This window comes from Anopheles arabiensis, chromosome 2, assembly GCF_016920715.1.
Source record: "Anopheles arabiensis isolate DONGOLA chromosome 2, AaraD3, whole genome shotgun sequence".
Classification (NCBI taxonomy): domain Eukaryota; kingdom Metazoa; phylum Arthropoda; class Insecta; order Diptera; family Culicidae; genus Anopheles; species Anopheles arabiensis.
This window is the reverse complement of record NC_053517.1, coordinates 96,551,235-96,578,406: the sequence shown is the minus strand read 5'-3', so window position 1 is coordinate 96,578,406 and position 27,172 is coordinate 96,551,235. Positions and strand designations below refer to the sequence as shown.

Below are 27,172 nucleotides of genomic sequence, written 5' to 3'. Positions count from 1 at the left end.
AAATGTGTTGTCCATTTGCCCTGTGTGTGTGTATGGCAGTACACCGTAACACAACGCACATCTCTTCTGCTAGCACGAACGCATTTAGCGTTGAGTCAAAATGGAAGAAACAAATTTCTGGCCGCATGCTTTATGTGCATGCTGCTTCACCGTTCGCCGCTCGCGTTCTTCGAATCTAGCCCGCTTGCTTTGCCTCCGAAAAGAACCACTGCCTTGGTGGTTCGGTAGCAGTAGTGCAAATACAGCAGCTCTCAAGACGGCAATCCAGTTCCGGGGTCAGAAACGGGAAAGCGAAACTTTCTTCCTTTCACGATACACCAAAACCCCATTCATATGTATTCATTTGAATAATTTAAGACAATCGCCCGCTTTCGGGATGTTTCGCAACGCTCCCTCCGTGCTGGCAGGAAACCGGAAAAGGTGAATGTGTTTATAAATTTATTTCGAGGCGTGTTTGCTAGTGCGCTTTTGTGCAAACAGTCCGCTGGTCCGACTGGTGAAAACGACTCCCACCGAATGGCACAATGGTCATTTGCTGGGTGAAAGTTCTCAAAATTTTCCTCTGAGGGAGCAGATATTAAGTCTACGATCTTGTTTCAGTTTAGTCAAACTACGAGGAATACAAACTAGTATGAATTGCATGTGGATGAAAGCAACATTTGTGACAGGAGAGGTACAAGCCCCCTATTCCTCAATGACAATACGTGTTTTGCAGGTAAATTCTTCAAAAAATGGAAATAAATCATGTATGTGGTTACAACAAATCAAAGCAAAGACACTTTTCACTTTTGTTACGATTAGTGCTTTAAGTACATCGTAATTTAATGTACCCAGTTTGAAACTACACGCATTAAAACTCTTGACAAACTTTCCTTCGTTGAAAACATTTGCTTCAGGAATTCAATCAATTATTAAACATTAGTTGTTTTAAAGTAAGATAAGAGTAAGAGTATTCATTTTAAGCAATAATTTTACAGTACAGTTTTAACCCAATATGTTTTCCTATACCATTGTGACATGGGTAAAGCGAGGTTAGGGGAAAAACAACTTTAGAAAAAAAAAAGTCAGGCATAAAATACAAGTTGCAAACCTCCCTTCCTGAAGAAAAAGCGTTCAAGTCGAGCTCCATTATGCTCCAGCTTCGTCTTGTCTTATTATGCTCAGCAGAGCTTCGTTTCCAAATGTTCCACTGCGTTACTGCCGTTACCTGCACACTACTCGCGCATAATGGTAAGCGGCAAAAGTTCAATGAGTGCTGCTGTTGGCCGTTTCCGGGTAGCGTAACATACACAAAAGAAATTTCCAAAAGGAAGCAGCAGTCGTCTCACGAGGAATGGAAAAAAACAGAAAAATAAGAAAACAACAACACGGGGGCGTTACAACAGTGTCCTGTCTGAGTTCTTTTCCGGCCGAACGGACGCTGGGAAAGAATATTAATCGGGGCGCCATTTTTCTTGCCGCGTGACAGCTTCGCAAGGCAAAAGGGGTTGTGCTGTTGTTGGTTGTCGGTTTTTTCTTCTTCTTCTTCTTCTATTCACCCCGGAAATACAGTGCTGTACAGTGCTGGTAGGCAAGGACATCCCTACCTTCCCCGGGTCAGCAGTAGCAGGTTGGCCGGTCCGGGCGCAACCAGTTTGCATCAAAAATCGCATTAAAATTCAACGAAACTCAACAACTTCCTTCCCGTGTTGCGTGCCGTGCCCGGAGCAGTGTAGTGAGTAAGTGTACACGCTTCCTGGGCAAGCGGGCTCCTCGAGTGCGTCCGCAGTTTGTTGTGCACGTGTCTTTGCTGCTTCGGAAACAAAAACAACGAGTGCGCGCACAAAGTCTTCACTACCAGATGAAGCGGAAACGTGTGAAAAGTGTGCGCGATCCCTCAACCCAGCAGGGGGGGGGGGGGGTGTAGCTTTTTGTCCGGTTTTTGCCTCCCTCCATTCCCCGCATTCCAGGTCACCTTTACCCTGTTTTATCACCAACACCGCATGATTTATGGGTGTTTTAAAGAGTGCTGTTTGCACTTTCTTGTCCTGCCCTTTTGCTCATTTTGAGTGTGTGTGTGTGTGTGTGTGTGTGTGTGTGTGTGTGTGTGTGTGTGTGTGTGTGTGTGTGTGTGTGTGTGTGTGTGTGTGTGTTTGTATATGTGCGAATAGCTGCTGCCCTTTTCCTTCGCTCCTCATTGGGCCACCAACTTACTCGTCCGGGAAGCATTTATTTTACATTTTCGCAGGGATGAGCGCAAGTGGTAACCGTTTACACAGCGTTCTTACCAACTCGGGCAAGCTTTGCACACCGTGGTTTGCACTTTTTTTTCTTCTTTTGCGTAAACTTCAAAGGTAACGCGCGAGGTAAGCGTTCGATCTGTGACGGAGCTACTGCTGCCCGTTGCAAAAGCTGCAATTGCTCGCTCACTTAGCGAGCAGTTTTGCAGCACACGAGCTTTATGAGGAGCGGAGGCGTGCTTGGGTTAGATCTGGTGCACCCTGATAACGGCGTTCACCGAGTGCAGGGAGTGCTCTTTTTAGCATATTTATCTGCTCACTCGGGCACCATTCACACTGACATGCATTTACATTGCAAACGAACTAGCTGGTGCAGGGTTTTGGCAATGGATGGCACGAGGGGAAATGGTTGAAAGCGATTTAAAAATCTTTCCCAGTGTGGTGCTTTGCTGCTCGCTTTGCATTGCAAAGTAACGTGGAAGAATATGCAGTGCAAATAGCCTCTGCAGTACTGAGTCAATTTCAAAGTAAAGGAGTGTTTTAATGAGTCGAGAGTGGAATTTATTTAGGATAAAATATTATTTCATTTACAAGATAAAAACAAAGGTTGCAAAATAGGCAAGACAGTCGAATGCAATGAGTAAGGAACATCGTTGTGGAATAGAGCCAAGGTGTGGCAAACACATCAATGATCAACACTGTGTTTAGAACAGCAAGAACAACAAGCATTTTTAGCAATAATTTCGGCTAATTGATAACAACTTCTTTGCATAACTAAGAAAACAAAATTCGACAGTTTGATTTCTTTTCCTTCAACAGAAGCTACAATGCTCTCATCCACTTAATAATGAAACGTCCTGCAACATCCCTAATAACAGCTTCTGCGTCATCTTTCCCGCTAGAATCTTATTACATTCCGCGGCATGCACGATTAATAAACATAGATCAGCATTCGGCCAAGCATAACGTGTGCTGCGCGTAGCCGTACCGTTCCCGTACCGTTGCTTTTGCAATCGAGTTATGTTTCAATTTCCTTTCAGCATCATTTGCAATATTCATCCATCCAGACGCGGGACGCGGGGCAAGGTGCGTGGAAGGTGACCACATCCAAACCACCGAAAGTGTAGCTGTATGTGCGCTGTCGAACGAGATTGTGGTTCGTGGTGATCAATCTCCTGTCGCCGTAGGTTATGCGGCAGAAATATTCCCCCACCACCACCACCACCAAGGCACCATCGACACATAAATTGATGTCAGTTGATGTGATAGTTGCTGGCACCTGTTACGTTATGCATTAATATGATAATACAGGTAGTTTGTTTCGTAACGCCCAAACCAGTGCGGCTGGGCAGGGCTAGCAGTGAGCAATTTATTAGTTATGAGAGACAGTAAATAAGCGAGTTGTAACAGTTAGTTATTAATGTACTATGATATAAATGTGTTCACAGAGTTATGACATTATTAAATTTGGAAGAAAATGTACATAAGTGTAAGCAACAAACAATTTAACGTGAAGCATCTTCTATACCATATTCCCGTTGGGTAAGTATATCACGCAACGTACACAAATCTTTGCAACTCATTAACTAATCACTTTTAAACATGCTCTTTCCTACGATGAGTCGATAAACCTTGTTAAGGAAATGCTTTTCTACCGCAATGTTTATGCTGTCTGTAAGTGGAAAGTGTACTTTTGTGGCTTGTTTTCGTACAAAAGCTTCCACTTGATGACTCCATTCTGTCTGCCAATCAATCCATACCACCAGCTTGTACGCTTCTGCATGCGTAACTGTCTAGTCTGAATAGCAGGTCAGTATTATACCGAATACAGACAGGACTTTCTCACATTACAGAAAAGCAGTCAACACACTCAAGCAATAGATAGTAACGATGGGAGCGCTCGATACTAGGCTTGGGCAGCAAGTGAAGCATAAAGACGGATGATGGTTACGAAAAATAAGCGCACCAGCAAACGTGACAAGAAACAACCACCCGGCCCACTCCCTTCAGAGTTCTGCAGTAGCTGCCTGTCTGCATGGTACGCTGAGCTGTGATGGAAAGTGAATGTGGCTGACTGGCTCACAGCACTAAAGTGCTTTCATTTCTTTTCATGTGGTTTAATAGTGGGCCCAGACGCAGGAGATCCACCGCCGGAGGGTGACTTATCAGCAGGCAGTATCTCTTCTTGAAACCGCATGCAAGTCTCTGCCGGTAAGGTAGTGTTGCATTACAATTTCAGTGAACGGTTTTTTTTCTCTCTCTCCCTCTCCCTCCCTCGATGCAGCACAAACCTTGTGTAATATCATGCACACGGTAAGCGATAAAAGCTACCGGAATGAGAGCTTAAGAGCGGTAAGAGCAGATAAGAGCAGTGGTCGCCTGCAGTGGTCGGCTGCTTTTGGAACGCAAAGAGCTTTTCTGGTAGGCTAGAGCTGAGCGTGAGCATGAATAAGTAATTCACATTGTCACGTGACGCCTCGCAAGCAGGCCTCCGGGCGCACCTTCCCGAATCCCTCGCCACACACGTTCCCCTGTCCATGTTTCCCTGGCGAAAGATTAGCCCAAAATAGCGCGTCTTTGTTGCTGGGTCGGGCCCGACCGTGTGTGGAGCCGACTTTGCGCCTTGCGGGCAGGCAGGTAATCTGATTTTCTGCCCTCTGCATCTGTCTCGCTATCCGGTATGATACGAAATAGAACGCACAAAAAAAGGTGAGCTTCATTTGCTAACGGGCCCGTTGGTGCCCGGTGGCGATCGGGCAGTTTTGTAGCTGTTTTTTGTAGTTGCTGCTGCTATATATGATCTAAGCTACACCACAGTTGGTGTCGTGGAGAAGCTTAATCCTTCTCCACTGTTGGATATGTAAATTCGGAATTTATGCATTCATCATTCTTTTGAAAGTGATGTTTTAGGAGTTATAAGATATGGAAAAAAACCGTCGAAACCAATTTCAATTTGGCATTGTCGTTAAATTAAAATACTTCAGGAGCTAGCTTTATATTGCCTAGCTTAATGTTAAGTTGGTTTGTAGCCTTATTAATTCTCCCTAGCTGTTACAAAATGTACAAACTGCCGGTCAAGACTGGCAATACCTGACCTGGTCCTTCTGTAAGATCCAAAAACTTTAAAAGAAAAGAACTCACTTGTTGAATTGGTTAACCATTCAAGCAGCTCTTGACAATATTGTAGCATTTGTCTTTTGTCAATGTTATACGACTCTCTATCACATCATTCCTGATACATCTTAACATTTACATAATCTTGCTGCTGCGGCACGTAAAATATAGAGTCTACCGTTAAGTATCTGTTAAACAATCTCCTATGAATGATGCTCCAAAACTGCCGGGCTCAGCTGCCAGTTTTTTATAGCCATCCAATCCACTCCAGTCATTCTTCTTCCCCCTGGTGGCAGACCATTAACTCAAATGAGCTGCTGCTCAAAAAGGTATCTAAAAATCATGCGGCAAACGACAAAATTTCCCCTCACTCCCGTCCTTCACCGAGCACGGTGGTGGTGCGTATTACTGCAAATTTAACCCATGTTACAGATTGCAACTTTTGCGACGGACAGATAGTGTGTGTGTGCGCACGTTGCGGCAGACCCGATCAAAAGAGTTTGAAAAGCCCGCCCAAAGCCCAACCAGCGTGGGCCTATCTGATGCGGGCATCGGACGCTTACACGCTTCCAACGCACGGCCGTTTGCTGATCGACACGTTCCATCGACAGGCAAAATCAACCGACCGGGCGGACAGAAAAGCAAGGCTCTAGAAATTGAATTTCAACTCTTCAACACCGCACGCACATTCACGTGAAGCAACAGGAGAGCAAACGCACTCGCACCGCTAGATCTAGGTTTGGAGCGTATTTCCAAACCAATTCACCGCGTGTCGGTGAAAGTTCAATCGCGCCAGTAAACAGAATGCCGGCAGGGAACCAGGGCCCGTACCCGGCCGGGTGAAAAAGTTTCTCGTCCGCTATCAAAGCCGCACGTAAGAAAGCCAAGAACGTTGAAAGCAAAGGCGCAGTGCCCTTGCGGGTTGGGTTTAGCGCTTGGAGGCTGTTCGCGTGATTGAATTGGTGCCAGAAATGCCGGCAATTACTTTTCGGCAGGGTGGGGAAACGGCATGCCGGTTCGGCAGCTCATCTTGCCGACGAGGAAGCTTTTCAGTAAATTTTCACCACATCTAAGCTTGCGCGTGAGCGGTGGCTTGAAGCAATCACTTACACAAATTTGCATGTTTTGCACAATACAACATGAGTATCGATAGGGAATATCTAATGAATGCAGTTCTTTTTGTTCGGGTGAAAATTATTTTAATAATTTGGAGTAAAAAGGTAAAGGTAAAAAACGAAGCTTTTACTCATTGAACGAATAAAATACAAGCTGTATGGCCAAAACTGGATGGAAAAATCACAAAATTATCTTTAATTTCAATGAACTCCCTAATCAAACGGAACATTGAATGAAATTTTCCATAAAATCATCCAACCTTCACCATCACCAGACTCCCGATAGCTTTCTGTGGGAAAAAAAAGTTTATTTCAAACAATTTCCAGTACTACGAAACAACCAAACCATCTAATCATACGCACGATATCACGATGCAGCCCGCCATTCGAGCCCTCGGCGCTAAATGGACTCATTCTAAATGTAACTTCCGCTTTTCGCAGAAAACCGCCCCGCTGGTTCCATAATGGAACGAACGCCGGCTACAAGCGTAACGCCAAAATAGGAAGCTCAAAGGGAAGATTCTTGTATCGAACGGAGCAGCACCAAAGTCTGAAAGTATGCGAGGGCGCAAGGCGGAAGGCGTACAGGTAGCAACACGGAGCACACGTACCTGGCAGTGCGTGAGCACAAAACTTGCCCTACGACTGCATCGGAAGCATACCAAGTGCGAGTATAATCGTCCGTACAACATTAGCCGGATTATGCCGAATGTCTTTTGGTGTGTCGATTTCTTCCGCACCGAATGTTGCCAATCACGCGTCGGGTACACCATTTTGCTGTTTGTTGGAGGTTCTGCTTTTTTTTTTGTTTCGTGGCGTCTTCCGGTTCATGAAACAGCGAGATGGAGTTTATCAAGCTGAAATCACGTAAAACATGGAGCGTCGGTGGGTCGGTGGGTGGACCGTTGATTGGATTAATTGAGTGTGTCTCTGCAGGGAACTTTGCTATGAGTTTTGCAGCAGTAGGTGTTGCTAGAGAATTAATATGAATAATAATATGACTTTTAACTAACCGCTTAATGCGATACAGTTATGTATAGATTCTAAATATTCAGACGATTTAATAAAAGGTTTTCTGTTACGTTTTTATTCAAGAGTCACATCTACAGTAGTACACAATTTACAGCAAAGATACACTTTGATACGCTTCATCCTGATCAGAACCAAACAAGATGGAACAAATCTTCATTTCAATCTCAGCACCGACAACCCGCACAACCCACCAAAAACCCTATTCCCATAAAGTTAGATTTCAATTCCAGAACAAGCACAATAAACATAAACATGCGCGTCCCTATGACTTTCGGGCCTTGGTCGTCCCGCACCAACCCCCCGGATGCAAATACCAGACAGCATGGCAACTCCAATCGGAAGAATGTAATTACGAAGAGATTAGAAAGATTTTAAAGACGCTCCCGGTATCCTTTCCAAACGCAAAAAGAGGCCACCATCAAAAGTGGGACGGCTAATACAGAGATCACCCCCTCACACACACACACACACACAGACACCAGTACTCCGTGCTTGTGGTGTAAGTAAATGTCTGGCAAGCAGGGAAGCAATTCCATGGCACCGGTCGCTTGGGCACCAGCGTAAGCCCGGTTATAAATTCATAAAACTCATAAACCTTCATATCCGCCACTAATTTCACGCTCTGTGCAATCATTTTCACTTCATCTTCGGTATGTAAGTGTGGGACGAGAGAGAGAGAGAGAGATGTACCGGTTTCAGGATATGCTATGCTGTGTAGTGTGCTTCCTTCTCCTTGCATCCCACAAAGCAAGAAGGCGGTCGTCCGTCTGATGAACTGCCGGATAGCGTTACTATTTACTTGCCAGCGAGCCTCGTCGTGTCTCGTCTCGTGCAAGTCGCAAGTGCTACAAATCACTAAAAGTCACAATTTTCTCAAGCTTTGGAATGTTTCTGCTTCACCTCCTTCCCGCCCACCACGAGGTGGAAGGCGGAGCTTCGAGTGTCTTACTTATGAAGTTCACTTCCGGAGCGAAACACGACGCAAGGCGCTAGGGGTAAATGGGTTGAAGGTTGGATAATGTTTTATGAAAATTTTCATTTCATTTCACTCCCATCGCCCCCTTCCCCCTTCACACACGTGATAGCATATGCTCGGTATGAGTGTGTGTGTGTGTTTACTGTGGGTTGAAAAGTTTCCGTCAGTGACGTCTGTAGCCGAAATGGTTAAAACTATCGTTGGGTTAGTTTACTGCCCTGCTGTCCGTGGATTCGTTGGCGGGTGAAAGAGAAAGCATATCCCCCCCGTTATGGAGAAACTTTTGTAACCGAGCGATGAAAGTTCGTCGGCCGTTAGAATATGCCCGACAGCCAGACAAACACACATGCACACATTTGCTCGATGAGCACTTTCGAAGCAGTTTCGCAAGCAAACGTTTGAACCTTGAAAGTCTGCGCGCGTCAGGATAGGTTGGCTCGGTGCTTACAGAGATGATGATTTCCAACTGTGTATGTTTGATCAGCTCGTGTTGGTTGGGAATGGCTTTGATGCGGAAAGTGATAGCTTATTCGAGACGGACCGGTGCAGAAGAACGTCCGTTTAGTTCCGTTTGGGATCGTTGAAGATATTGGAATGGTTGGAAAATTGCTGTTTGTTTTTGTTAGAAAGATGTTGTAGTGAATAACTGATTGGTTCTAGATAAAACAAGACGTATAAAGCATTGCTATTTCATATTTCACGCAATAATCATTGTCTGGTTCGACTACCCGTAGATCTATTTACGTAATAGCCTCCGTAGTTGAAGTCAGTTGTCAACTGTTAAGGTCGCTTTAAACTTTGCATAGAAGTGAACGTAAAATTTAGTTTTTTGTTGTTGTTGCAATATTTCATTAAATATTTATCATAATATCACACACAAAAATATATATATAGTACACAAAAAACGGATATTTAATTCGCCAACTATCTACACTATAGTAAATATTGAATTAATAAATTTAATGAACTTCCTGGTGACTCCCCGCTGACCATTATTTTTTATATATATAGTGAAAGTATAGCTGAAAAACACAAAATTTCGCGTTTAATTTCACTGGAGCTCTAACGCTGGCTTTATATAAGGTCTATCGGTGGTATTCTTCACGAGTTAAGTAGCTTTTTTTATTTCAATATTACCCTAGCCTAAACTTTCGCTTTCAATAGAGTTGTTGATGTTCTGAAGTACATTTCAAGACACTTTTCTGGTTGGTATAGCGACGTACTCGAAACAATCAAACATGATAACGTTACTGATGCCATTTAGTATGGTGCGCATATAACGATAAATTATTACAAATTTAAACTAATGGTGGTTCCAACAGGATTCGAATAAGAAATGTTTTAATGTCAACGTTTTTGCATACACTTATTTGATAATCACACTCCAGTTGCCTTCGTTTTATAGTCACAAATAAACACCATTTGAAACAAAACAATGAAAAAGCCGTACTTACTTGACACTCGTAGGTACCGTGATCTCGGCGCTGCACAAACTTGATCTGCAGCGTCCACGTGTTGGAGCCGGGCGTGTGCAGAATCGCGAACCGTTCGTCGTTCGTGTACATCTGGGCGCCGGACGACAGGATGTGCCAATCCCGCCGTCTGATCCATGAAATTTGATTCTGCTCGCAATGCACAACGCAGGACGACCCCATTAATCAGCGGGTAATTCGATGTGTTCATCGGTCGGTCAGATTTCCACGCAAGGTCATGTAAATGGGAAAACCGGAGAGAGAGAGAGAGAGAGAGAGAGAGAGAGAGAGAGAGAGAGAGAGAGAGAGAGAGAATGTGAAGAAATAGCACAAAAATAAAAACAACATTAAAATACGTGTCAAGTAAAGAACAGAACAAAAAGAGAGCAACCACCGCCCGCCGATGAACCGTGTGATCGACGAGCGGTGATAAATCTTGATAGCATTTAGCAAATAATACCGCAAAAGCGGAAGCGTGGCTCACCAGCAAGTGGTTCGCCCACAGTGTTCACGATAAGTTGCCCTGAAAAACGATGCCATTTTCCACCACCAATTACCACAGAGCCCGAAAGCGGCGAAGGTAGGCGGCGCGGCCGGATGTGCCGCCACAGCCACCAAGCTTCAGGAATAGGAAAAGGGCACCCGAGAAAAAAAGGGGTGGACACAACGCACCAAGTGAGACGTGCTGGAATATATTATCTACACCAACATCATAAAAGTACGTCCAAGAAGCGAAAAAAGAAACCGCCTCAACAAACTTCCGCCATTCCCAAAAGGGGAATTCCTGTTTTCGCTTCAGCAACACACCGCGCTCAATATGCTGGTTCGTGGCACCGTTGGTGGTGGTGGTGCAGAATGCCGATAAGACACTCCACCGGGTGGGATGGTACCGAATGAAAAGAAAAGATTCCGATCGCAAAGGCGGCAGGGCACGGAATAGAGTTAAAAATGAGGGATGAATATGAATGAGTTGCTGCCGAACTTGCCGAACTTCCCTTTGTTCTGCTTCCGTTTTCAGCAGCCGGCTATCGGATCGGATGGAACAGCCCGGTCACGCGGGGCGGACCCGGTGCCGCCCAAAATCTACCAAACACATTCAACCGGTATACAAAGGCTTGCCGGTGCGAGGATGATATATTTGTAGAATTTTATGTTTGTTTGGGAAAAGTCTGTTTTGTTGGTTTTGTGTGTGTGTTTTTTTTTCGAGAAGCGAGAGCTTATAAACTTGAGTGAGAGTTTTGAGACGCAATATTTCATCTCTTTTGTCTTCTTTGAGAGTGTAAGATGATGAAATTTCGATGTAAATAAAGTAAATTTTAGCGCTGAGGTCCTGGATCAACCTCAAACAAATAAAGCTCATATTTTCAACTAAAAACATAACAATTATCACAAGAGCGTTTATCCCCTTCAACAGGTCCCTCACACACCGGCTCAAAGTTTCGTGGCAAATCAAAGCGATATTTGGCCGCTTTAAAATACACATTGAATCTGGATGTCCCACATTCAGCATATTTGCGATACGTTAAAGTAAACACGAGCGTATGATAGCACACACACGAAAAAACAAAAAAGAGGTAAAATCTTCAAAATAAACTCCCCATAAATGTAAACATTTGCCCCACCCGAGCGGGGGCCGGGAGCATTCAATTCCATAAATAATAAATCGAAAACATCATCGTTACGGCCAACCCATGTACAAGCATAAATTGCTCGGATTTTCATCACCCTTCAGCCGGCGAGCCGTACTTGATGCATTGTTTTTTTTTGGCCACAAAAGCTCCGACGAGTGGAGTGATATCGGTTAAAAGGCAAAAAGGGGTTACCATCGGTTGCGTACTTTTGCACCTATTTTTGTTTGCGGGATCCATCTTCTCGGAGAACACTTCCACACGTTTGATGCAATTTTCGGTGCGCCAGTGCGTGCAAAAGGTTGACTGATATCCATCATCTTACGCGCAAGCTGAATGGCAGCAAACCAACACCCAATCAAGCTTCATCTTGCCAGGCTGGCTGGCTGGCTGCCTGGCCGTGAAGCGTAGATTACGTTGGGAAGATTTGAATTTTTTTCAGCAAAAACGTGCTCCAATATCTCATCAGCTGGTGGGGTTTTGCTTATTTTTTTCTCTCTCTCTCGATTGGCTCCGAAAAGAAGGCGCTACCGATTTGATTTTGTCTTTGTCTTGTTTTGTTTTGGTTATTTGCTGTTTCCCCTTTAATGCTGTGTACTTCTGTTTGCCCATTCCATCCATCGTTCATGACGGATAGCAATCAATGCATTTGGTGGAAAATAAATATCGCTATCGAATGGGGAAAGGAAATAAATCTCGCCTCACTGTTGATTGTCTGCGCTCTCTCCCAGTTTTGTTTGGTTCACGTTTCGTTGATTGTTAGCTTTGGTTCAGGTTTCGCCGATGTGTTTTTCATTTATTTATTTCGCTGAGATCATTTTAAACGATGCCTCAAGTGTTTCCTGCTCCTGCTCCATTAGGCTAGAGATGCTATTGTGTATTTTTTTTTCATAATACGTTGGATAATAGTTGCATATAAGCTGGAGATATAAATTATATCTTAAAATCTTATACGAAACTTTTGTTAATCCTACATGAAGAATATCGATTTTTCCATTATTTTCTTTTTGCTGTAAACCTTCACTGTTCAGCCCAAATTCAATCAAAATAAACTCTCGCTAGTGGAGCAAGACATATGAAGAAACGCTACTAAAAATTGCACTGATTTATAGCTACACGTTCACTTCCGAACGCGTGAGCTACAACAGCTCCCGGAGCCAGTTGTAGACGGCAGTCAGCGCTGTGACTGGTGGAAAAATTTGATCCATTTTTTTTGACTTCCCCAAGATGGGCGGTTTCCTGTTACGCTGCCAGGTTTCCAGGCCACACTCCTACCACTCACCACTTGAAGCGGTGTTTCTGCTTCCTGCTGCTAAATTGCTAGCCCGAAGGCTGTCTGTTCCCACCCAGCAACGGCTCTCCGCGCTTGAGTTTTTGGCAGTTTGTTGGCTTCTTCGGGCCCAGCGTTTGCGAAACATCATTCACTCAGCCCATTCTTCAAAGCTAAAAGCTCTTTCATCGTGCTATCCGCTCGTTACTGCTGCTTGCCGGCTGCTTGGTATTAGCAACGTAAAGGCGAAGGCGTTGACGAAAAGGAACAAACACAGCCACACACACAAACGTACACACAAAGCGCCAACGAACCCGATGCAGCATCCTGTTTTGGTCGGGAACATCACAGCTCTTTGCGAGTCAACGCGTGCTTAATGTTCTATTTTATCGCCAATCATTTTTCCTAATGGTGGGCACAGCACCAAGCTGCTGATGCTTTGCCGGGCGGAGCATCAGCTGGTATGCTTTAGCCATTGGCTGACGAGCTCGTTTTATCCTTTTTTTTGCTTCTCTGTGTTCTCGTTCTATCGTTCTTGCCAATATATGTACGCTAACCGAAACAAGAATCCAGGCTCAAGTTCCTCAAGCCTCAAACAAGGATAAAACAATCGCGACACAGCCACTTGGAACGGCGTCGTCCATCAGCAAACGATCTATTTGCTGAAGGGAAGGGCAGGGATGGAGCGGCTGACGTCCGGAGCGAAATGCGTGCCTATTCCGAGGGCACCGAAAGAAGTTTTTACCTCCCCCAGCGAGTCTGCCAGCAGTCTGCCTTAATCAAATCAACATTCAATTCCTTCTGGGCCCTGCAGCACATCCCGGCACAGCGCGCCCGAGCGCGTTGACAATCGAATATGATAAACAGTGCGCCCATTTGCTGCCCCAGCCCAGGGTTTGCGGGGCACAAAATGGGAAGATTTATGGCACAATATTGAAGTGTTATTACCAGTAATTCGAGTGGTTCAGAGGCAGAGAGCGAGAGGGAAGTGGAGGAAAAGGTTCTGTGCGTAGTAGCTTATTGATTGCTTGGTCGACTAATTTTATGTCGCAAACTTTTAACGATCCACGCCCGCATTCCCGCTCGCCCTTTGCACCGTTTGCCGATCGAGTTTTGGGGCACTAAAAGGCAGGGCACTGCACAAGAGGGAAGCATTAAAAAGAGAGGATGCGTTTAATCGCAATCGCAGCTGTAGCAACAGTTCGTAGCGGGCAAGTAGTTAAGCGATGGTGGTGTGAAGATTTTAAGTCTTTATTACAAACTAAAATCTATCGCTTGGGTGGAGGAGCTGTTTGCACAATAATATGTGTGAGATGTGGCAGGGTTGCTGGAGCATTGTTTGTAGAGTAAAATGGCTTTATGACACTTTATCGCTTTATGATAACGATTGATAGGAGCATCGTGGAATGGTATGTGTACATGATCGCAAATTTATGACGCAATTCGACACATCACATTCTATCTTCACAACAAATAGTAATCACTGGTTGCGATTAGAAATAGTGATATAATCTTTCAAGTTAATTTATCTCGTTATCTGATTGTAAATTTCATATTATTGTGAATTCTTTGGGCTGTTTCATTCGTTGGCACCATAAATGTGTAATGGATCAATGGCGTTTTATTCGAAAAACATAGTACAAATACAATTACCGTTATGCTTCACATTACGGACTGCTTCAAAGTTCCGGACATTGGGCATGTTTTTATTGAATGTCGTCATATCTAGTCCCTGGCCATACCACTTTCTAATTTTATATAATAGCCATGATATGTTAGACTATATTAAAAATGTTTCTGACCCCAAGTAGGCCTTGATAACACAGTAAATAAATATTTTATGTCGGTCAGTTCACCACCAGAAGCTTTCTTGGCAGCTTTGCTTCAAACCCACACCAGTTTTATCTTTTCGATATTAATTCCTATTAATCGCGTCCACGTGCATTGAAATACATCGGAATTCATTGTCGAAGTAGTTTTCAGCGTGAAAACAGTAGTGTTTTATCATAGTGTGCTCTGAATTTCATTAAAACACTTGTTTAATACTGTCCAGTATTCGGAGCAATATTATTTATCTTAATTTTAGTTCCGGACAGCCGAAGTAAATTCTGATTAATTGCATAAAAATACGGTATTTGACAGTGATAATAACAAGAACAAAGATTCAGTCATAAAATAAAACAACGATGTTTGAAGATAGATGTGCCCAATGCCTGGCTGTACAGGAAAGATCTTCAAATCGCGCAACAGTATTTCGGTTCAATGCAAGAGGGAAACCGCATGCAAACCCTATTGTCAGTAAGACCGTCGTCCTGTCGACCCTGGAAGACAATGGCCATCAAAATTTGTTGTCCGTACGTACATATAAGTTAAAAATAAAAAAAAAGGTATAGTGTGTGTTAATACGAAGATTATAAATAAAATTTTGAGGCTGTCCGGGATATGAATCAAAACGTCTGTAATTTGAAACATGATCTTGAAACTGTCCTGAATATGGATCACAATATCGTTGCAGTTTCATGAGTTTTTGCAGGGTTTCTAAAAAAAAGTAAAATTATTAGAAATCTAAATATTTTCCCAATTTTAGAAGGTTAGCCTCCAGTAAAATGAGTTATTCTAGGGTATTGCGAATTAGATATGATTTGTTGAAAAATTATTACATGCCAAAAATGCCTTAAGTGTCCGTAATTCGAAGCAGTACGGTACATTTGCTTTTGTTTGATATTTTCCAACGATTTACGAACAGACAATTTGATGCAAACAACGCAAACAGACGTTCAAGGTCACCAAAATGTGAAAGTTCATGGCAATGCTTGCGTTGCAATGCTTCACCGTCACGTGACGAGTTCGGGTAAACCCTTCGCCATCGGGCCCATCAGAACAGACACAAACCCACGTACCCGGTTGACAATAAAATCTCCTAACCGTCATGAGTCATGGCCCCTTTTTCCTTTCATCCTTCAGCAGCGGAGCGGAAACACCCGCATACGTAGTGGAACGTTCAGGCTCACGTTTCCCCCTCACTGTTTTTTTTTACAATGCACATATGCCCAGAACGATCCGTTCCCGTGCGAACCCACCCACCCATCCACCACTGTCACCGAGCAAAAACAAAACCAGCCGCACTCGATCACCCCGCACACACAAAGAGGCGAACACAAAGCAGATGCATTACGGTCGGCGAACAATGGAGAGCTCCTGCCACCCCCAGCAGTACGTCCAGGTCCAGCGCGGAGAGAACAAAAAGATGAACTAAAGAAATGCTATCACCTACAGGACGGTTCAATAGCTGGTGCTGGGGAGCCAGGGCATGCCAGGGCATCTCATAAATAATCACTAACGTATGCAAACTTTGTGTTTTTGTGAGGCGCTCTCGTTCTTCCCGCCCTAAATGGAGGGGATGGAATTTTTGGGCAGGGTAGGGTCCACGAACCCATTGCCATTGAAAATCTGTTTGCCCAAATGGGTGAGCGCAAAAAGGGGAGAAAGGAGCATACAAATTATTTCTTCTTTTACAAGTCTTCCCCACACCCGGCACAGCCCGGGGCACGGGCGGAAACTGCACAACAGCAAATCATTCAACTGCTAACTGTAGCCCCACCTTCTCAGCAAATAAGTTATCATGCACATTAAGATAAATTATTACCCTAGCAGGCGTTTGTTTCACTTGCATTGCCACACTGTCGTTGCAAGTGTTTATGCTGTGTGTTGTGCTTTTCTGTGCGGAAGGTTGTAAATGCATAGGCTAGTATTTCATCGGGCTTTTTTGCATGTGCCCCTACAAAACTCATGGACTCGCACGCTTTGCACACTGCCCAAAACCATAGCCACAACACCCCATTGGCTGGTGTGTATATTTTTGAACAGAAAATTGTTCAGCCTTTTCCAAGAAAAACCAGGCCAACGGATCATCCCGGCTCACCCCGAAACCAGCACCGGATCAACCGTAACGGTATTGAATTGCATTCTTCTAATCCGTCTGGGGCTGAGGCCGCTCCGCAAATGGCTGGATTTTTCACCAGAATAAATGTTTACCCTGCCGTACCGGGCGGCCTGACCGAGGAACAGGAATTTGGACTTGTTTTGCGTTATGGTTGGCATTGTTTTGCGCTGGGAAATTATTCCAGGTTTTCCAAACCGGGCACCGAATTGTTTGTACCGGTACCACAAACGGAGTGCTGCCCGCGTACCGTAGTTGCTCAACGTTTATATTCTTTTCCTTGTTGAATTTCTGCTCGCTGCCAGCTCAGCTCGTCTAGAAAGATTAAGGCTGCAACTGAGGCTTTTTGGAACGGTCGTTTTTTTTTCCTTCAAATATCGACCTCGTTTGCTTCTAAATTTGTTCGAAAAACACACACACACACACGCTGAAACGCCGGTAGGCCGGTAATGTGTTTTTCTTTGCCGCAAAAGATAGGCGCAAACTGGGCGTGCCGGCACAGGCGCTAGCCTAATGAGGATTAGCGCTACCCAGATACTGCAGTGAAATCGTTGGCCCTCGATGGTCGTAAATAATCGCCATAAATCAATGGAACAAAGCTTGCAGTGTTGCAGGTCAAAGTGGTTCCATTTTTTAGAGAGAGAGAGCGAGGAGAAAAAGGAAACAAAAACTTCCATTAGGTTAAAACGAACACAATACAAAATGCAACCAACTCGACAGAATGCTTTGTAAAATGAGAAGCGCCAGTGCATTGTTCGGCCCTATCATTTCATTGATGTTTTTCGTGGCAACTGTTATTACGCTTTGGCATTGGGCGCGAGCTTTTAATTGGCCCCAAGCTCACGTTAAACTATGGAAACACACAATTAAGCGGTTCATTACACGTGGGTCGAAAGGAAGTGTGTAAGTGGTACATACAAAACTGCAACAAACAATAACGAACGTACACGGGAGGGAGTTTTTTTTTGTATTTTCCAGCTCACCAAACCCGATGAATTGTTGCAGCGTGTTGTTCAAGGTTCAAAGAGCTTTCGTTTTGTTCCCGATACCGTTTACAAAAGGAGCTGAGCGGGCCAAAAAAAAAAAAGTGTGTACCGTATGTAACCGGCTAGCCGTTAATTAAAATAAATGCATAATGGGTGCGTAACGAGGGCCGAACATGATGCAACCATGTTGCAGGTGACTTTTTTGTTTGAAATTAAATGTCTCATTCAGGGCAGCAGAAGTACGGTGTTGAATTTCTTCGTTTTTGTTTTTGTTGAATAAAAACTGTTTGTGAAAATTGTAACGCCTTTGATGTGTGTTTTCATTGATATTGGATATCGGTTGTAGCAAATGGTGTTATGCAGGATAAAATGGCATTCGTAGCAGGGCAACAGGTCGTTAAGTGATTTAAAAAAAAAATACAAACATATTTTTAAAAGGTGGATAAGGATGATGAGTGATGCTCATAAGTGATATGAAACAAACTTATAACAAAGAAAACAATTATTAAATCGTGTAATGAATGAATTAATCCAATCGAATGATCCACAGATTCAATCATTTTCCTATTAGATATTGTTTGTTTTTGCGAACGCATCACAACGCAGCGATGCAATCACAACGATCGTCCACTGTTAGGAAGATACTTTATAATTTAATGTTTTTATTTTTTTTTGGTGTGCGAACGGTGAGAAGGAAATGCAAATCAAACACTTAGACAAACCCAATTTACACCCACTCTGTCCACGCCGGCCACTTTGCACACCAGGAACGCGACTCCACCGAGCTGGACGGTTGTGTTGTGCGCCATCACCTGTAAGAAAAGATGGTAAAGAAAAAGGAAACAGTAAGTACTTTGCTGTTGTTGTTGTTGTTGTTGTTGTTGTTGTTGTTGTTGAACATCACAAGACGGGAAGCAAAGAAACTTTTTAGAATAGAATCAAGCCCACTCAAATTAAATTACATCCACGAACACGTGGCCACCCGTTTGCATGATGCAGAACGGTGGCGGGAACTTTTGTTATAAATACAAATAATCATCATTTATCTTCGTGATTGATGAGTGCGAGGTTTGTGCTAATCTTTCCACTTCCACTCATCAAAGAGTGTGAACTGACAACCGGGACAGTTGGATGGAGCGAGGGCGATCACTGGTTTTTGCGATTTGCTTTTCGATGCGATGTTATAATAAATTAATGTAACCGGAGCTGCTGGTTTTCTCGTGGCGGTAAATAGACAGCGAAGTTTTGCGTATCCTTCGTCCACAAGTTTGATGAATTAGATTAAGGAATAATTGTCGTAAACTTTCAACGGTGTACATGAGATGGTTAGAAATCATGGAAGTGGGAAACGTCATCTATCATGAAAAACGTTAAATTATGGTTGAAAATTGATAAAATTGCTGTCATACAAGCAAACGTGAAACACTTTTCGAGTTCTGAGTTTAAAGAAAGCAAATACGTTTTTGTAATATGTTTGGTTGTAAATTTTAAAGCTAATACCATCATGTGAGCGTGGCTGATCATAGCTTTAATATGAAAATATCATAATTTGCACGAGTAAACCAAACCAAAGCCACCACCTGCAACCTCAGGTGCGCAACGGTGTGCGGTACCGAAGCCAGGCCCCAACAATGCTTCCGCACTTGGCAGTTGAAGCGCGTACGTAATAATATGCAAATAGAGGCACGGGGACATAAAAATCTACTCTGAAAATTTGTGCCGAACGAAAACCGATCCCTGGCATGAACCGTTCGACGCCCGACGGGGCGCAGCGTAGGTGCAGCGTCTTGACGACGTAAACGACCCATAAAGCATACGGCTGCCTGCATAATGCCGCGCGGGAGTAAAATGGTCACCGTAAAAGTGGCTGAACTCGTCTATGTATTTGTGTGTGAACATGTGTATGGATTTGTGTGTGAGTTTTCCATTTCGGATAGCATTTCCATTCCGTTGCCGCAGTCAATATTTGTCAAATGTTTGTGAAAGATTTATTTCCTGCTCCTGTTTCTGCTTCATTCCACACGCGTGTTGGTGTATAAATAATATTTCACCAGCTTTTCCCCCCCTGCGCCCTACACCGCCCAGCCACGGTGGAGTAACTTTCCATTTTTTGTTCCTTCTTTAGCAGGTTTGGATCTTATCGAAGCCGAGGTAAAGCAGGTGGATAACCGATTTTGGTTTTGCAAACGTGTCCTTACATGTGAGGGCTTGAGCTGCATGCACACCTTTTGCCAAGCCAGAAGGTAAGCGGGGCGTGCTAAGGGAAGGATAGCTTCGTTTGCAACGTTACGGTGGCACAAATACACGCACACACAGGCACATTACTTCCGGAAAGCTCGACGTTCGTTGCGGGGTTTGTTGCTAGACGGGAAATGCAAATTTAAGAACGTTCTGTCAGCTTGGCAGGATTTGCGTGCATCGTTGCTGGATTTTAAGTGAAGCAAATCACGAAAAGCAGAACCTTCTTTGCCGACAAAGCTGTAAAAAGTAAGACACAAAGTAACGATATCGAGTGTCTTGAAACTTGTTTTCTTATTATTTCAAAAATAATCATGATTGATTGATAATTCCGAAAGATAAACTGAAATACTCTAGGTTGGTTATGTTTTAGGAATCTTTAGTATAAAACGATAATAATATTGGATGGGTTTAAATAGTAAAAACAAAAAAACATACACCAAATAAACTCAGGTACTGTTTCGAGAATGGTTTCCAAAGCGTACAAATTTGATGAAATAAACTTGCATGATACACACATCAAATTTGCCCGATTCATTGCGTTTAAGATCTAACAACTGGACGTTACGATCCTATATTTTCATACAATCTGTTAACGAGATTATGCCATGCATTGAGACACACCCAACAGCCAATATAATGGCCCCAAAGTACGTCCGAAAAAAAGCGGGCACGTGACTAATGAAAAACGAAACAATGGCAATGTTGGCAATCATCAAACGATCTCGACCTGAACCTCGAACCGACTGTGCAAGGGCGACAGTTCATTTATCAACAATTTAATAAAGCATATCAATTTAACCGGTGTCACGAACAGTCCCATTCGCTTGGTTTGCCCTGTCCGAAAGCTAGCTAATCGTTGCCCGGTCACTGTTCACCCTCCAGTTTGCCGCTGTACCGGTGATGGTGGTGCTTTCGTGGAAAATAAATGTTTCATTTTTTTACACATTTACCATTTGCCACTCAGCGCGCAGTGCGAAAAAGGCGAGTGAAACGTTTTTCATTTTAAACTAGATGGAAAAAGTACCCCCCTCCCCCCTCCCCCGTTCATGAGGGTTATGATATGTGATATTGTCGCCCAGAGAAGTACAATTATGAACCGTGCGAACGATAATATCATTCCCAGCGGCAATGGAAGCGACGATTTATATGGTGTTTTTTTCTCTGTGTGTGAGTGCTTGTTTTAAATGTGTTTAATTCTGAACTCTTTTTGTATGATGTTTGAAAATTGCCTCTTTTCAATGTGCAGAATCGTTAGTACTGGCGACATTACTAAATCATTGTGTTGCACAGAGGGAATAAAACACATTTTCCAATCCACTTTAAAAATAAAAATTACAATTTATGCCATGAATGTCAATCTTTAAGTTAAATTAGGTACCACGTTCATTTAGAAAAGGGCATATGATTTCAATTTATTATATACAAACTGGGAATATGATTCAATTCCGATAACATGCATGAAACAAGTCTATTATAGCCAAAAGATATTAATTGGATTTGCATTTGGTATTTGCATACCATTGGAAAAATAACAGTCCAACAGTTTTACGCACACAATCATAAACATTAGTCTCCCACGATGCACTGCAAAGCCTTGTTTATCTGGTTGAATCTTCTGATCGTAACCATGACGGACGAGTCCTAGCATCATTTGAATGGAACTTACGGTGACACATTTACATCCCAGATACGATGACCTTCCGGTGTTTTTTCTTCTCTACACTCGCTCAACCGTCTAACATAACAACTCGCTCCAACGAACTGCCCGGACCATAACTCACCGGAAACTGGAGCTCAAAATGTGACCAGACGTCCACCGGTATCATCGGCCTATCACATTTAGTCCGGACGCTAGCAAACGGACAAGCGACAGGCAGTTTTTATGCTGGGTCGTACAGTTTCGGTTTCCGGTCGAGTCCGATTGGGCCGCTTAACTTTGCCGCTCGTTATGCTGGCTTTACGACGTTTGATGGGTGTGCATGGGATTCTTTCCCCCTTCCACATCGGTAGATAAACAACCAGTACCAGGCGGCCTCGGTGACGAGATTATTCCCAAGCACTGCACCACCGGTGTTCCCTCTCGAGCACGAGCACGGCTGTGTTGCGTGGGCTTAGGCCGTGTTTTTGAAAGTCATAAAACGGTTATAATTTTATTAGCACATCTTCGCTTTCGCACTAAGCTTGGACCCGACCTGGCAACGGACGAATTTGCTCGTGGACATCGTCCGGATCGTTCCCGGAGCAGCTCGAATGATCGCATCTGTTTTGAGCTGGGGATAATTTTTCTCCAGTCGTTTCTTCTAATCCGGCACCACTGGCATGGCATACGCAGCCAGTAGAGCACACGCTGTGAGAAGTTAATTTTTCACCACTCACCCACTGCGGGTGGGTGGACATTTTACGGACAGGATGATGTATAACCGACCGTACGGCCTACCAATGGCCTGAAAGGAAACGGTTACTTCAGGACATCACCCTTGGCCATCACCCTCCGTTTCCCATCGCAAACATCGATCGGGTGAGTGAGAAGAGTTTGAAGAATTACTTCAAAATTAGACGCAATCGAGCGAAAACAGCAGCGAACCACAGGTCGAGCTTTCTGGGGCTGGGCTGGGGAATGTGCACAGTGAAGGAGGTGTACTTTGCAAACAACGGTTCAGAAGAACGATTTCCGGGTTTATGACAGCGGGGCAAGAGTTTTGGGATAAAACTTTCGACGCTCGACATCGAATACGAGTTGAGAGTCGTTGAGCAACTGGAGGTCGAGGGCTGTTCAGGCAAACAATCGAGTCTGTATGGTTGAATGAATGGAGCCGTGCGGAAAGTGATGAATTTTACACGTCAGAAAAGCATCATCAAAGATATGAAGGAGCGATTGAAATGTGAAATAAACGGTACGTTAGCCATTGATGATATATTTAGTTTGATGGAATAATGTTGAACTCAGAACATTACAGGAAAATAATAAGAAATAGTTAATCCAGTTAATTGACATTCCAATAAGGACTAATTAAACATCAGTATTAAGTCAAGTTTTCCAACTAAGTCCATCTGAAGACACGTATGAAAAAAGAACCATTCGTATTACATGTGACTTGAATTTCTAGATAAATAAAGGCCTATTTTTAGCAACAGCAATCATTTCACACATCTAAGCAGAAGCAATAACGTATTATTCCACTGTTGGGTATATTTAAAATAAAACACAAACTCTTTTCAATTATTTAAAGCAATCCACCGGCAAGCAAGCTGACGCCCCGTGGCCCAGACTACCTGAAAAGCAGCCCTGCTCAGATGCAGGAAAACTCTGCCATATCATAAGCAACATTAAGATATGCTCCGTCGCAAACGGGCCAACCCATAAACTAGCACACCTTATGACGATTGTTTTCCAAAAGTCCACTTTGTAGCAAAAAGTTGAACGTTTTGCGTCGTTTGTTTGGGTGAGTATAGCAGTGTGCAAGTTGAAATAAAAGCGCACAAACACAAACAGAAAGGCCAAACAGACAAGAGAAATAAAACGAAATCAGCCTCACTTTAACAGAGTGGGCCGTACCCCTTCCCGCCGTGCCATTCATGGCGCGGTCGCTCGTTTTTGCATTCGACATCAAACTTAAATAGCATAATCATTGGATAACTTTCCCGAGTAGACGGGTACGGTTCTCGTAAAACAGGCAAATTCATGGTTTGTCTCATCGAGACTCGTACTGCCGTACTGGAAACTGTCCATTTGAATACAAAGGAAAGGATAGAAAGAGACATAGAGACAACGAAATAGAGAGAGAGAGAGAGAGAGAGAGAGAGAGAGAGAGAGAGAGAGCAGCATGAGTAGATAATATAGGTGGAGTGGGTAACCCAAAGAAAGTTGTGTTTTAATCCTCGCTCTTGGTTTGCAACTCTTTGTCTGGTGGTGTTTTTTTTTTCTTTCCTCACATCTCTAGTTGATTTTAGCTTTAGCAGAAAACTCGTTTGTTTTACCAAGCGTGCGCGAACAGCGTAGCGTGTACAATGTTGAAAGTAAGAAAAACAAAACAAAAATTCCCACCATGGCGCATGGCCGCTGGTGTTGCCTCGGTTTTGCGGTTTTTGCACCGTGATTTGCGCCCTAATGCCGCATCCACTAGTGTATCCGATCCACTGTGCCCTGTGCTGCACGAGCAGCGCCACCCCACGACACCTCCCCGTTTGTCCGCGTGCCGTGTCATCGAGTGTCATTAAAAACGGGGGAAACCGATAACGCTGCCAAAGTTGGTGTCAAGAAACAAGGCAAGTTGTAATGTCGGGAACAATTTGTGAAATTGAAAAACTTTCCACTGTTACAACGTGTCGCCTATCGGAAGTCGGATGGGGGATGACCAGTTCAGGAATTGAGGAGGGCGGAGAGCAATGGGAGCATTGAGCTGAAATCAAATGATGGTAAAGTTTCCGCTACAGCCCTGTGTACAGTACGGCACCAGCATCAGATCCAGCGCAGCGGGAAGGCATGCAAGAAGTGGAAAATCTCATTTGTTGTGTGGAGATGCCGTGCCCTACCTTACATCTGCTATTCCATCCATCTGCGCGGGGGCATCATTCATCTATCACGTTCTTGCAGAGCGTGTGTTTGAAAACTCTTAACCTGCGACCAACCTTCACTTCACGCCGTGCCCTGCCCCCAGATCAAAAATGGTGCCTACAAAAGTTGACATTTTGCCACCATAGTGTTCCATAATGCACGACACAAACGCTCGCCCAGACTTATTGCGAAACGAAGCACTACTTCGTGCGATTTCCGCCCGTCTCCCGAAACGCGGCACGGTATGACAAAACAGGAAAGACGGCAAGCAGGGCTGTGTGCTCTATTTAATTTTTTGCGTGCTCTATGATAAAAGTGTCACCGTGAAATAGCTGTCACTCCGGTCCTATTTTCTCTTTGTCGTGCTCCCCCTTTTTCCTGCTTTCCCGTACCCGGGTTACGATCGCGTGTAAGTGAACGGTTTCAAACCGGTCGGGAACGCAGTGAGGATGACATCATTTGCTTCCTGTTACTAGTTATTTAATTCCTGCACTTCTACGTCCCCACCCTGCGCGACAATAGCTCCATTTTTATGGCAAGAATGTCTCCCTTCCCCCTCCTCAACTCTTGTGTTAGTTCCGTGGCGAAAAATGGTACCCGCTGAAAGAGCTATTAAAATAAACAAACCGTGAAACATCATTTCGTTAGCACCCGTGCGCGCTGTACGCGCTTTTGAGTTGTTTTGAGGAATTCAACAAGCTTTCGGTGGTTTTGGAAGGGTTGAGGAAGGCACCGGATGTGTAGGTATTCGAACGTTCGTGTTTTTATTCATGCGTGTATGTGTGTGTGTGCATGGAAGTATGTAAATGCGATGTAACAAAGGGAAGAGCGTAGAAATGGTAATTAATTTTTGCTATTCAAAAGCTGTAGCCCCTCAGGCGAGTAACTCGTTGGGTGTGGTCTTAATCAGGAAATGGGTAAACGGAGATGTAACAACAGTACAAAATGGCAATCACTCTTATTGATGGCATCACTTGTATTACATGCACGATAACAATGTGGTGAGTAGGGGTATTTTAGCTTTCTTACACCTTTCGGCACTCTTGCCGATAATGAGCGGTTTTCCCGGAAACAGTAAGCCAAAAGATTGAGATGTTTTGACATCCAATGAGGTTATGTCTTGCGTATCATTTTAGCATAATTATTTATTCAATCATGTGTAACGAATGCATGCGTGCATTGTTTCACAGTCATTACACGGAATTTTGTTCAATGTGTTTTGTTGGGAAGACAAAACGCTGAGCAAGAGTGAAAATCGTAAAATTTTACACACGGAAATGTTTGCTCTGTTCGTTCTTTCCAGGGCAGCAATGTAGACGGAACATGTGCTTTTGTCTCACTTTACTATGTGTCGTGGCATTGCGTGTTTGCTATTAAACTACTATTCATATGCAAAGCCCTTGTTTCAATTCAGCTCTCAACAAAATCACATAATGGATTCAAATGGCTCAGGAGTGGTCAGATCAAGGTTGCACCTGAAAACGCACTCTGGTCACAACATGATAATGTACCAAATTGATAGCTCTAGAAGTGATATAGCTTTCTTATATAGCAGCTGTTCAAAAACAGTCGAACGATATCCAAATGCAGCACCTGAGTTGGTTTGAGAGCTGTATCGACAAATGGAAAATTGCCCCATTGATTCATTGACAGAGGCGTACCACTAAACAAAGCATACTATTCGCTTAACGTTGTCTAAATCAATTTGAATCCATGCACTGAAACACTTTTGGAAAAAAATACTTTTTTTGCTTTCAACAGGATTCTGCTCCAGCTCAAACGGCCTCAATCGTTCAGGAATTGTGCAAGGGGAATTTTCCTTATTTCATCAGCTCATCTGAATTGCTTGGAGCTTCTCCATGTTTGAAGCCATGGAAATGCAGTATTTGAAGATAAACGCTAGGATAGTTCGAAGACGTTAGCACATGAGTTAAGACGAATTCAAAAATGATTTAATGAAGATCTGGGACAAAATATCAAATGAAGTTGTGCGTGCAGCTTTGCAATGGCTTCTTTTTACATATACAATGCAGAAAGATTTGAACTCAATCAAGTGCAATAATTTTACTACTTAAAGATGCTGTAGACATCGATTCGATGGATAAGTTAAATCTGGTTTGCATTTTATGACATAAAAAAGAGTGTAACATTAACGTTGTCCCCCTGTAGACTTTAATTAGAACATCATACTGCTGAAAAGATATGATTTTTTAGTTCATATAAATATTCTCAACTCTTCCAGGAATAGCATGAGATTGTTGATCGCTCATACGTTTTATCCATCGATAGGAAAGCTATGTGATGCTTCGATAGAACACAGCATTGGCAAACATGTAATGCAAACATGCTCCCCGATGAAGAGCTTACAAACAATTAACGTGATTGCACAATGCATACCATACTTGTTACTGCGCTTTTGATGCAATAATCGCTAACCGCTGCGCGCTCAATCAAGCCCGATACCTCCACTTAAACCGCGTCTACAGCCGCTACCCGGAAGTGGTTCCATTTGCCATACGATTTTCCACCAGCAAAACTTTTCCATACACGGTCAATTGAGCAGAAAATGGAGAAATTGATTCCGCTCCACTCCACATCGTGCCCCATCGTGCCCATTTGCACCA

At 43.6% G+C, this 27,172-nt stretch overlaps 1 protein-coding gene across 4 annotated transcripts in view; it reads right to left on the bottom strand.

Annotated features, from left to right (window-relative positions):
- Positions 1-27,172, bottom strand: part of LOC120905514 (zwei Ig domain protein zig-8) — a 205,548-nt gene that overhangs the window by 73,117 nt on the left and 105,259 nt on the right. For 3 of the 4 annotated variants that reach the window (XM_040316383.1, XM_040316366.1, XM_040316375.1), the window contains 2 exons: positions 18,475-18,564; positions 9,911-10,078 (listed from right to left, as the gene is read on the bottom strand). In XM_040316383.1, coding sequence (XP_040172317.1) covers positions 9,911-10,078; positions 18,475-18,564 — 258 coding nt within the window. The remainder of the gene's footprint in view (positions 1-9,910; positions 10,079-18,474; positions 18,565-27,172) is intronic. The other variant, XM_040316392.1, reaches the window with a different exon arrangement.